This window comes from Trichechus manatus, unplaced genomic scaffold (genome assembly GCF_000243295.1).
Source record: "Trichechus manatus latirostris isolate Lorelei unplaced genomic scaffold, TriManLat1.0 scaffold00288, whole genome shotgun sequence".
Lineage (NCBI taxonomy): Eukaryota > Metazoa > Chordata > Mammalia > Sirenia > Trichechidae > Trichechus > Trichechus manatus.
Genome location: NW_004444224.1, coordinates 541,924 through 554,374, shown reverse-complemented (window position 1 = coordinate 554,374; position 12,451 = coordinate 541,924). Strand labels below are relative to the sequence as shown.

At 42.6% G+C, this 12,451-nt stretch overlaps 1 protein-coding gene across 6 annotated transcripts in view; it reads left to right on the top strand.

Moving 5' to 3' along the window:
- Positions 1–12,451, top strand: part of LY9 (lymphocyte antigen 9) — a 28,194-nt gene that overhangs the window by 7,616 nt on the left and 8,127 nt on the right. For 4 of the 6 annotated variants that reach the window (XM_023725144.1, XM_023725141.1, XM_023725139.1 and 1 more), the window contains exons 2-5: positions 5,566–5,928; positions 7,876–8,148; positions 8,641–8,982; positions 11,173–11,442. In XM_023725144.1, coding sequence (XP_023580912.1) covers positions 5,566–5,928; positions 7,876–8,148; positions 8,641–8,982; positions 11,173–11,442 — 1,248 coding nt within the window. The remainder of the gene's footprint in view (positions 1–5,565; positions 5,929–7,875; positions 8,149–8,640; positions 8,983–11,172; positions 11,443–12,451) is intronic. The other 2 variants (XM_023725140.1, XM_023725143.1) reach the window with 2 other exon arrangements.

Here is a 12,451-nt window from a genome sequence, read left to right as displayed (position 1 = left end):
GTTTTATGTATTTTATAGTCTTGTCGTTGGGTTCATAGATATTTATTATGGTTATGTCATCATAATAGATTGTCCCTTTAATCATTATATAATGTCCTTCTTTGTCTTTTATGGTGGATTTTGCCTTAAAGTCTATTTTATCTGAGATTAGTATTGCCAATCCTGCTCTTTTTTGGTTGCTGCTTGCTTGATATATTTTTTTCTTCCTTTGATTTTTAATATATTTATGTCTTTGTGTGTAAGGTGTTTCTCTCTCTCTCTTTTTTAATTTTGCTTTAGGTGAAAGTTTACAGCTCAAGTAAATTTCTCATACAAAAATTTATATGCATATTGTTATGTGACACTAGTTGCAATCCCTGTAATGTGACAGCATACTCCTCCTTCCCACCTCAGGTTTCCCATGTCCATCAAACCAGCTCCTGTCCCTTCCTGCTTTCTCATCCTGCCTCTGGACAGAAGCAGACCATTTAATCCCATTTATCTGGTTCAGCTAAGATGCACACTCTTCACAAGTTTTATTTTATGTTTTATAGTCCAGTCTAATCTTTGTCTGAAGAGTGGGCTTCGGGAATGATTTTAGTTCTGGATTAACAGAGCGTCCGGGGGCCGTGGCTTCAGGGGTTCCTCTAGTCCTACTCAGACCATTAAGTCTGGTCTTTTTACATGAATTTGAGTTCTGCTCCCCACTTTTTTCCTGCCCAGGGACTCTCTGCTGTGTTCCCTGTCAGAGCAGTCATTGGTGGTAGCCAGGTACCATATAGTTCTTCTGGTCTCAGGCTGATGGAGTCTATGGTTTATGCGGACCTTTTGTCTCTTGGGCTAATATTTTCCTTGTGTCTTTGGTGTTCTTCATTCTCCTTTGCTCCAAGTGGGTTGGGACCAATTGATGCATCTTAGATGGCTGCTCGCAAGCTTTTAAGACTTCAGACACCACTTACCAAAGTGGGATGCAGAACATTTTCTTAATTAACTTTGTTATGCCAATTGTAAGGTGTGTCTCTTACAGACAGCATATTGATGGATCTTTTTTTTTTTATCCATTTTCTCACTCTCTGTCTCCTTATAGGTGCATTTAAGCCCTTTATGTTCAGCGTGATTATCGATAGGCATGAGTTTATTGCTGTAATTTTGTAGTGCTTTTGTTGTGTGTTGCTGAGGTTTACTTTGTTCCTCTTACTCTTCTGCCCTGAGCTCCTTTTGTCTGTGTAATTTCTTTTCATTTCTTCTGTTATTGTAAATTTTGTGTTTACTGAGACTTTATGTTTCTCTTCCTTATTTTGATGAGTAGGTTTGTTAACTTTCTTTGTGGTTACTCTCAATTTTCCCTTATCTTCCTAAGTTTGAACCAGTCTTTTATTACTTGATATTGCTTTGACTTCATCTCTATTTGACAGTTTTATACATATACCATGTATTCCCCCTATTATTATTCTGACACTGTCATCACTTACAGATTGACATCTCTAGTTCCCTGTTTTAAGTCTTTCAGTTTTGTTTTATCCTTGAGAATTCATTACCTAGGTCAGTACCTGGCTGATACTGGCCTGTGTCCTAGATTCAGATTGTTGACTGATGTTTGTTTTCTAACCAAAGGACTCCCTTTAATAATTCTTGTAAGTTTGGTTTAGTTTTTACAAATTCCCTTAATTTCTGTTTATCTGGAGATGTCCCAGTTTCACCATCATATTTGAGAAGGAGTTTTGCAGGATATATTATTCTTGGTTGGCTATTTTTTTCTTTCAAGGTTTTATATATGTCATCCCATTGTCTTCTTGCCTGCATAATTTCTCCTGAGTAATCAGAGTTTAATCTTATTGTTTCCCCCTTCATATGTGACCTTTTCCCCCCCTCGGGTTGCTCTCAGGATTATTTCTTTGTCTTTGGTTTCGGCAAGAGTGATTATGATATGTCTTGGTGACTTTCTTTTGGGGTTTATCCTATATGGGGTCATTGAACTTCTTGGTTGGTCAGCTTTTCATCTTTCATAATATTAGGGAAGTTTTCTGTCAGCAAATCTTCCATGATCCTCTCTGTGTTTTCCATTTTCTCTCCTGTTCTGGAACTCCAATCACGTGCACATTTTTGCTCTTGATTATTTCCCGCATAGTTCTTAGGGTTTTTTTCATTTTTCTTCATTCTTTTCTGATGTTTCCTCGAACAAAGTGGCTTCCATGAATTTGTCTTCAATTTTGCTGATTCTGTCTTCCATTGCTTCAAATTGTTGTAAAACCTTCTATTGCATTGTCCATTCTGAAATTTTGTTGTTTATGTTTTGGATTTCTAATTGCTATTTTTGTATGATTTCTAATTGTTTATTTATTTTGACATTTTATTCTTGTATTGTTTTCCTGGATTCTTCTATTGCTTTGTCTGTTTTTTCCTTGATTTTGGTTATGTTTTGGTTGGTTTTGTCTGTGTTTTCCATGATTTTGTCTGTGTTTTCCTTGATCTCTCACCTCTCTTGGAGAACCTTGAATATTAGACTTTTGAATTTCCTATCAAGTAGTTCCAGTGCCTTTTCTTCTGCTGGAAGGTCATCTGGTGCTTTATTTTGGTCACTTACTGACCCCATCTTGTCTGGTTTTTTTATGTGTTTTGGTATTGATTGTAGGTTTATTTGTATCATTCTGTTTTTCTGTCTTGTTTGTTATGTCTGGGTGGGCAAGCTGAGCATGCTTTGTTGCTTGCTCATCTTTTGGCACGGTAGTTCTCACCACCTTGTCCAGGTATGTAAGGCCAGTTGCTCAGCTATGGTGCAGCAGGGCAGGTCCAGTGCAGGGGAAGGGGTGAGGGGGGTTGTATGTGTGCAGCATGAACCATGCCAGAGCCAGATACTGGAGTAGGGCCCTCAGCTGGGCAGGGCCTAAGCCAACAGGGAAGGGCCTGAGGGTCCAGGCTTGTTCCCTCTTGGGGCTGCAGAGCATGGTGTAGCGGGGGCTGAGCTGGCCAAGGGCAGTCTGAGGGTCTGGGCTGGTTCCCCTCAGGGCAGCAGAGCACGGCAAACATGGGGGCCGAGCCAGCTGAAAGGGGTCTGGGGTCCAGCCAGCGGGGCTGAGGAGAGAGGCAGGAGGGGGTGGCAAAGGCAAGGGCAGAGGGAGATAGATGGAGGAGGGCAAAGGGTGAGTTAGCACTGTGGTTTCTGGCATTCGAGGCTGCTGGGATGGGGCAGTTCTTGCCGCTATTCACCAGAGGGTTGGGGGTTGTAGGAACATGCTCCTGTGGTTACCAGGTAAGAGAGTCTGGGCTCGTCCTTGAGTTGCAGCCAGCAAACATGGTCTTACTTAGCCCTGAGTGTGTCTGTGCTGTACCTCTATCACCTATTGGGAATTCTGTGGAAGTACCTTTCTTCATACGGGGTTGTTAGCTTTATTCCAAGAGGGCCACACTGAGCCATGCCATTTAGCTAGGAACCCCCACTCCATATCTCTGCTCCTTCACTGTTTTCTGTCAGTTTCTTCTTCTCATTGGCTTCTACTCTAATACTTTATCCCTTCATTTAAGGTCCAGGTTCCAGGATTGACATCTGTATCTGTTTTACTTGGTTTTGGGGGTCTTTGTTGTAGCAGGATGGCTTAGTGTGTCTGACTAGTCTGCTATCTTGGCTCCACTTCCTAAATTCTTTTATAGATTAGAAATGATAGATACTGCTTAGCACATAGTAGATGGAAGCTATGATTATTGTTATAATGATTTTTATTACTTGCATTATTTGTAGACTATTAAAGGGTAGGCAAGTCGAATTCAATTATCAGTATTACCAAACCTTCTTTTATAAATTTTTCAAATGCAGTTCAAAGTAAGAAGGCTGATGCCTGGCACTGCTGTCACTGTACTGAGAGCACTGTATTTTTGCAACATGTTTTGACTGTGGGGTCCACATCCTGCTCCTCACTCTCAGTGATAGTCTGTGAGGTTTTGTTTATTTCTTATTTGAGAACAGATGATATCAAAACGTGGTCATAGGCACCCAGCCAAGTCCCAGCATCATCTGGATAGGGGTGATCAGTTGTCCTGGCCTCTGCCACTGCAGAGCCACCATTTACATACAATCTGTGCTCTGTAAACTACCAACACTGTCATCTCAAGCAAGTGGCTTAAACTCTCTATTTGTGACGGGGCTAAGTATAGAATAATTTTGAGAATTATATGAGGTGATTTATATAAAATGCTTAATATACACCTAACAGTAGTAGTAGTTTCTTCCAAATGGGAAAAGTTCTCTTTTAGGCAACCTAACACCAGCTCAGCTTCTACCTTCTGAGTCTGCCCACACAATCCACCTGAACTTACCTTCTCATGTCCAGGGTGCTTACCACATCCTCCTTAGCTGCCTTTCCATAAGGCTCCAGTACTCAGCTGATGTTGGTCTGAGCAGAGAACTCCCACACCTGCAACAATCAGAGAGTCTCTTCTCTGTCTGCATATTCTCTAACCACTGTAACTTCAAAGCACACCTCAGCTTTCCTCCATCTCTCTAGGCTGTATTTATGCCTCTCCTCTTTCGCTAACATCTTCTACTTTATTGCCACCTAGAATTCCTCAGATAGTCTGGGTGCTAAACCCATCTGACTTGGTCTAGAATTCCCAGAGTACAGGGTCCCTACAAGGAAATCAGCTGGTGGGCCCCCGGAAGTCTTTGTAACAATGTTTAGCAGGGATCCTGAAGGCAGAGCAGGTCTCCCTTGCCAAGCCAAAATCAGTCTGAGATCCCCCAAGCAAGATGAGGAAGGTGGGGTGAGGTGGAGGTGAGAGATGTTCCTTTTGTTCCCAATGTTTTATTATGCAAATTCTCAAACATATGGAAAAGTTGAAAGAATTTTACAGTGAACACCCATATACCTACTACTTAGATTCTACCGTTAACACTTTCTTTTACTTGCTTTGTCACACATCTGGAGCCCTGGTGGCGCCGTGGTTATGTACTCGGCTGCTAACCAAGAGGTCAGTGGTTCGAATCCACGAGGAGTTCCATGAGAAAGCTGTGGCAGTCTGCTTCCATAAAGATTACAGCCTTGGAAACCCTATGGTGCAGTTCTGCTCTGTCTTATAGGGTCACTATGAGTAAGAATTGACTCGACAGCAACAGGTTTTATCACACATCTATCCATCCACCCATCCCTGTAGCCATCCATCAATCCATCTTATTTTTCAAAAGATGCTCCTTTTTTATTTCACCAGTTCTTTACAATTTGAACAGCCTGCTTTCTTTTAATCTTTATCATATCCTTTGAGAAAGATGATACAAGCATTCTCATCTTACAAATGAGTAACCTGATTCTCAGAGAAATCAGAAATCCACCCAAGGTCATAGGGCTAATTTCCCTGTTGTAACAGAAACCTACAAGGTCTGTTTTCTGATTATTGTAGCTACTTCTGTCGGCAAGAATGCTTGGTGACTGAATGAATAAATAAATGAATGGCTTTGCTAGGCAATAGACCTAGGAGATGGAAAGCAGGAATCTCATCTCAGTCCTTTAAATTCTCACTGTCTGGCATTTATGCTTGATATATGTTTACTGAGTGAATGAACAAATTAACTAATTAATGCTGGTTTGGGGAGTCCAGCTGCTCCTCCAAGTCCCTCTTCTGTCTCTGCAGAACTAAGAACCTCTGGAGAGGAAGCAGTCCCAACAGAGGTGATAGGAACCCTAGGGGGATTCATGACTTTACCCCTGAACATCTCAGTGGGCACAGAGATTGAGCATGTCGCATGGAATGGTCCCCAAAAGACCCTTGCTCTAGCATCCCCGGCAGGAGCGGTTATCATTTTGGACAAAAGCTATCAGAGCCGACTAAGCATCTCCAGCCAGAGCTACTCTCTGAACATAAGCAAACTGACCCCAAAGGATGAGGGGCTCTATCGAGCCCAGATAAACAGAAAGAATTCTAACATTACCATTGAGGAGAGATTCGTCCTACACATCTACGGTGAGTTCCAGAGAGCTTCTGTAGGTTTTGATCTTTATTTATTTATTTATTTTTATTGTACTTTAGGTGAAGTTTTACAGAACAAATAGTTTCTCATTAAACAGTTAGTACACCACATACTGTTTTATGACAATGGTGAACAACCCCACTACATGTCAACGCTGTCCCTTCTCAATCTTGGGTTCCCTATTACCAGCTTTCCTGTCCCCTCCTGCCTTCTGACTGTTGTTCCCCATTAGTCTCAAATTGTTTTATGAGGCTGTCTAATCTTTGGCTGAATGGTGAACCTCGGGAGTAACTTCATTACTGAGCTAAAATGGTGTCCTGGGGCCATACTCTCGGGTTTTCTCCAGACTCTGTCAAGCCAGTAAGTCTGGTCTTTTTTTGTGAGTTAGAATTTTGTTCTACATTTTTCTCCAGCTCTGTCCAGGACTCTTTGTTGTTTTGATCTTTATTTTTAAAAACAGATTTCTTTCTCTTTGGAATTTATCACTCTAGAATAAATAGGACTACTGCTTCGGGTTGTTTTTGTTGTTGTTTTTGTTTTCCCAATGCCATATATACAGATGTCAAGAGTGAAAAACATAGCCATAAAATCCTTACACATTATATAATTTCCATATTTCACGTAACTGGTCCCCTACTCATAGACTATTAGGTTGTTTCCAATATTTTTCTCTTTCAAGCAATGCTGTAATGAATATTCTTAGGCATTTGTCTTTCACACATATGTGAATAAGATAAATTCTGAAGGATAAATGTATAGAATAAATTCATAGAGTCAGGTTGCTGAGTGGAAGGGTATATGCATTTTTTTATTTTGTTAGAGATTTCCAAATTGACCTCATGTTATCAAGTAACCCTCCCACCAGCAACGTTTCAGAGTACATTTCCCTACATTCTTAATAACACTTGTTATCATATTTATCTTTGCTGAACTGATTAATTAAAATAGTATTTCATAGTTTAAATTTATATTTTTCTAATTATAAGTGAGATGGACATCTTTTCATGTGTTTCAAAGCCATTTGTATTCTCTTTTCTGTGACAGTTAATATACTTTACCCATCTTTCTCTTGGGTAGTTTGACCTTTTATATTGATTTTTAGAGTGTTCTGTATATATTAAGGAAATGGAATTCTATGCAGCTAATAGAATGAATTTATTCAATATGTAACAACATAGAACAATATCTAAGATATATTGTTAATTTTTTTAAAAAGTTTAGAACAGTATATATAGTGTGCTACCATATGTCTGTCTATACCTACACTATCTCTGGAAGAATCAACAAGAAGCTCATAACAATGAGCTTCTTAGGGAGAGGAAATAGGTGCGTGGGGAAACAGGAGGACAGAAAGCTTACTTTTTGTATTTTTTTCAATTTTATGCATACACTACCTAGTCAAAAAATAGCATTTAATTAAACACACACACTATGAAGAGAGGAGATAGACCAAAAGGGAAGGAAAGGACCAGGAAGAAGTTCTGGGAGAGCAATTGGTCCTAAATTCAGAGCAAAAGACATGAGCAACTCAAATTCTAGAGGCAGAGCTCCCCTCTCCATAGTGTTTGAGGCCAGGTCATTCATCCACTTATTCATCAAACATTCATGAGTGCCTTTCATGGGCCAAGCCGGGTGTCAGGTGTTTGGACATAGGCATCAGCCTGCCCTTGAGGAGGTCACATACTGGTGGAGGAGAAAGAGAAATAATCAGACTCTAAATCATGTTGAGCGGTGGTGATAACCCCTGTGGAGGACACTATGGAAGCAAGAAGAGAGGTGCTCATCTCAGCCTCCAGTGGGAAGCTGAGAGAAAACTCCCCTGGAACAGTAATGCTTGTCTTTCTCTGCTGCCCCAGTTCCCCTGCACTCACCACTTTGTCCTGGGGCTCATCTGCTAGGAAGGAGTCTGAGTAGTCTTCCCTTTGCCGTTGTCTCGGCAGAGCAGTTGCAGAAGCCCCGAGTCACTGTGAAGCACACCATGTCTGAGAGCACCTCCTGTAACCTCACCCTGGTGTGCTCCGTGGAGAGGGCAGAGAAAAGCGTTCTGTACAGCTGGACCTGGGTGGACACCCACTCTTTTAAGTCCTTTGAGAGCTCCACTCTTACCATCTCCTGGATGCCCTGTGATCCAGATGTGGCGTACACCTGCACAGCCAAGAACCCTGTCAGCCAGAGCACCTCCAGCCCTATCCATGCCCAGCAGTTCTGTGCAGGTACCTGACTCCACTTGGGCCCTCCAAGGGATTCCAGAAACACTTTGAGCAGCTGTGAGGCCTAAACCCCCGGGTTCTAGCAGGACACAGATGGGGTAGGGAAGCAACAGAACAGGGCTCAAGACCCCTTGTTCTGTAACCTCGGTGCCTGAGAGAGGCTGGCAAGGGACTTGGAAACTCCCAGGGCACTATGGAAACTCCAAGGGCAGAGAAAGGGAGAGGAAGAGAGTATGCATGACAGGGTCTAGATTGATCTTTTCCTGGGCGGGGGGGTGGTATCCCCTGGGGTATCCTCAGAAGGGCAGACAGGGCAGGAGAGGTCTGTATGCAGTAGGCGGAACCAGGTGGAACGGACGGTCATGGGAAAGCAGCAGGGAAACGTCATCAGAAGAGATGGCTGGGGGGAAGGGGTGGAAGCCCAGGCAGGCTGGCTGAGGGGCAAAGGAGTTGGGAGAATGTGACCACGCTGCAATACCTTCTCTCTGACTGTAGATCTAAGAGCCTCCAGAGGACGAACAGTGGGGGAGACAGTGGTGGGGACACTGGGGGAGTCGGTCACCCTGTCCCTGACAGTCCCGGTCAGTCGGGACATAGAGAAAGTTGTCTGGATGTTTAACACATCCATTATCAGCAAAGACTGGCGAGAACCAGCAATAGCAGGCCCACTCATGAAGTCCAAGGAACCTGGCAAGGACAGAGTGTGGGTCTCTGACCAGGACTACACCCTGAAGATCAGCCAGCTGAAGATGGAAGACACCGGCCCCTACAATGCCTACTTGTGCTTAAACACCCCCAGACTCACCAGCACACAGCACTTCACCCTGCGCGTCTACCGTAAGTGTCTGGGCAGAGCGTCCATCATTAGATTCCTTCCCTGAAAGGTTTGCTGCCTTCCCCACCTCCCTCCTTTCCCATGCCTCCCCTTGTACTAAAATGCCTCAGATCACTGGGACAGCTATACAGTTCACACCAGTCCATTCACAGGCGGGAAAATTTACAACCAGCAGCTGGAAAAATCTACCTGCCAACGTCCCCCTTCCTATAAACTTCTAGTTAGGACTCCACCACCCAACTTTCACTTACTTGTGCCTGCTTCCTGAACTGATTATCAAATGAGACCAGAAACTCTCCAGACTGCATTTTTATAGAACATTCCCATTTTCTACAAGGATACAGCCAACTGGGGTGGGATCAGAGAAGACTGAGTAGAAAGCCCCTGCCTCAGTGTCCAGATGACTCTGTGGCCTCTGAGGGTGTGGGCCGCTCAGTTGCCTTGAGTGTGAGGGAGAGAATGTGCATTCTTCTTCCTCATCCCTGGCCTGCAAGGGAGGTTGGCTGGTCAGTTTGCATGGTTTGAGTTTGTCAGCTCTTTCATCTGCATCATTCAGGAGTGGTCAACATAACCCCTGCCTGGATTTGTTGGCGTCTGAGTATATGTGAAAAGAGTCATTCCCCATAGTCCTGATAAAATATGCAGCAAGCCAGCCAGGAACAGGGGACACTGGTGGTTCAGCAGCAGAATTCTCACCTTCCATGTGGGACCACCCATACCCATCGCTGTCAAGTTGATTCCAACTCATAGCAACCCTATAGAACAGAGTAGAACTGCCCCATAGGGTTTCCAAGGAACAGCTGGTGGATTCAAACTGCCAACCTTTTGGTTAGCAGCTGTGGCTCTCAACCATTGAGTCACCAGGGCTCCTGGGTTCAATTCTCAGCCAAGGCACCTCAAGCGCAGCCACCACCTGTCTGTCAGTAGAGGTTTGTATGTTGCTATGATGCTGAACAAGTTTCAGTCGAGCTTCCAGACTAAAATGGACTAGGAAGAAAATCCTGGCGATCTCCTTCTGAAAATCTTCCAGTAAATACCCTATGGATCACAGTAATCTATCCACAACCTACCATGGGGCAGAACCAGGCAGCATCTCATTCTGTTGTGCATGGGGTCACCATGAGTCAGAGGCCAACTGGGTGGCAGCTAACTACAATAGGTCACGTACACACTCAGTGCATGCTGTGACTCAAATATAAAAGAACTAGCAAGAAGATTAAGTAAAAAATATAAACCAGGAACAAACAGAGCCAGCCAAAATATGTCTTTTAAAATTGCTAACTGTATGCGTTTCCAAGGGCTGCTGTAACAAAGTACCACAAGGCAGGTGACTTTCAGCAATAGAAATGCATTGTCTCACAGTTCTGGAAGCTATGAGTCCAAAATCAGCGTGTCAGCAGGGCCATGTTCCCTCTGAAGGCTCTAGGGGAATTTCCTTTCTTATCTCTGTTTCTGGTAGCCCCAAGTGTTCCTTGATATGTAGATGCATCTTTAGATGGCCGTCTTTCCTCTGTCTGTCTCTCTGTGCCTCTTCTCTTCTACAGGACACTACTCATATTGGATTAGGACACATCCTACTCTGGTATGACCTCATGTTAACTTAACTAATAACATCTTCAATGACTGTTTCCAAACAAGGTCACATTCACAGGTACAGGGGGTTTAGGACTTCAACATAAATTTTGGGGAGACACAATTCAATCCATAACATAAACATTTATTGAGCACCTACTATGTGACAGGTGCTATGTTCACCTGTCTACCTGCATTAGCTCATATAAGTAAACAAATAAATAAGATAATGAGACCTCAAATGTAAGACTTGTAAGGGTCTTCAGAGCACAAAGAAGGGCTATGCTTATTGTTGTTGAATGATTTGCTTGCTTTTTGCAGCTGTGAGTATATCATGTAGAATGATGTTGTATCTTTCTTTTCTCAGTTTTCAATAACTCCCTCATTTCACACATGAGCATCAAATGCCCATAGAGGTGAAGTGACATGCCTGAGATTTCACAGCTAACAAGAGAAAGGCCAGGCACACTCCAAAATGCCTGTGACACTTAGAGACAATTTCCCAGCCCTAACACAGGGTCAACACACAACTTTAGTGAATATATTATGAACAAATGAAGACATAGTGGCTCAGTGGGCAGGCCTGACTCCATACTGGGCTTGCTTTTCTCCTCACACAGGGAGGCTGAAGAAGCCGGAAATCACCTGGATCCCTGGGCCCTCTGATGACAGCATCTGCAGAGTCACCCTGATGTGCTCAGTGGAGGACAGTGGAGATGATGTGACCTACAGATGGACCTTCTTGCAAAAGGGAGCTGTTGCATCCCAAGAGGGGTCACTCCTCAATGTCTCCTGGCGTAGCAGTGAATATCACCCCAACTTCACATGCACAGCTATGAACCCCATCAGCAACAGTTCCTGGCAGTTTCTTTCTGGGAATATCTGTCCAGGTTTTTATCTTCATCACTACTCTGCCAAGCCTCAGGGCCTCAGGGCCTTGGCTCCAAAAGAGTATGCATTCTAAGTGGTTCCTTATGAAAGTACAGAAAGGGAATGTAAGCAAGACACCTTTAGAACAACACATTCCAACAGAAGTATAATGGGAGCCACGTATGTAATTTTTAATTTTCTAATAGCCATATGGTGCCCTGGTGGTGAAGCAGTTAAGAGCTACAGCTGCTAACCAAAAGGTCAGCAGTTCGAGTCCACCAGCTGCTCCTTGGAAACCCATGGGGCAGTTCTACTCTGTCCTATAGGGTCGCTGTGAGTCAGAATCAACTCAATGGCAATGGGTTTGGTTTGGTTTTTTGTTTAATAGACGTATAGAAAAAGAAAGAGATAAAGTTAATTTTCATATTTTATTTAACCTAATATGTCCAAAATATCATCATTTAATTATGTACCTAATATTTTTAAAATTACTTGTGAAATAATTTATATTTTATCTTGTACTAATTCTTTGAAATCCAGTATGTATTTTACAGCATATCTCAATTCAGACACTAAATATTCATGGGCATACTTGATTTGTATTTAGATTTTACAAAACTTACAGTTAGAAAAATATATTTACATATCCAAGTTGTTCCAACATATTTATTAGTTTTTTAATAACTGAGTCTTCTATCAGTTTTAAATTTTATTAATTAAAATTTAAATTTAAAATTTTGTTCCACTGGCCACATTTCAAGGGTTTCCATGGGACTCATGACTATAGTATTAGAAGCACGGCATTAGAGATTTGTGGAGAAAAGTTGATAGGAAGTTGATATGAAAAGGGAGGCAGACAACCAAGGAACAAGGCTATGTGAGTGAGTTAAAAAGGAAGCCCTAGTGGCTCTTTACTAAATGCCAAGCACTATTATAGGCTTTTGTGCATTTTAGCACCATCATTCTTCACAATACTATGAAGCAGATATTCTTACTATCCTCCATTATATAGATAAACTGAGACTCAGA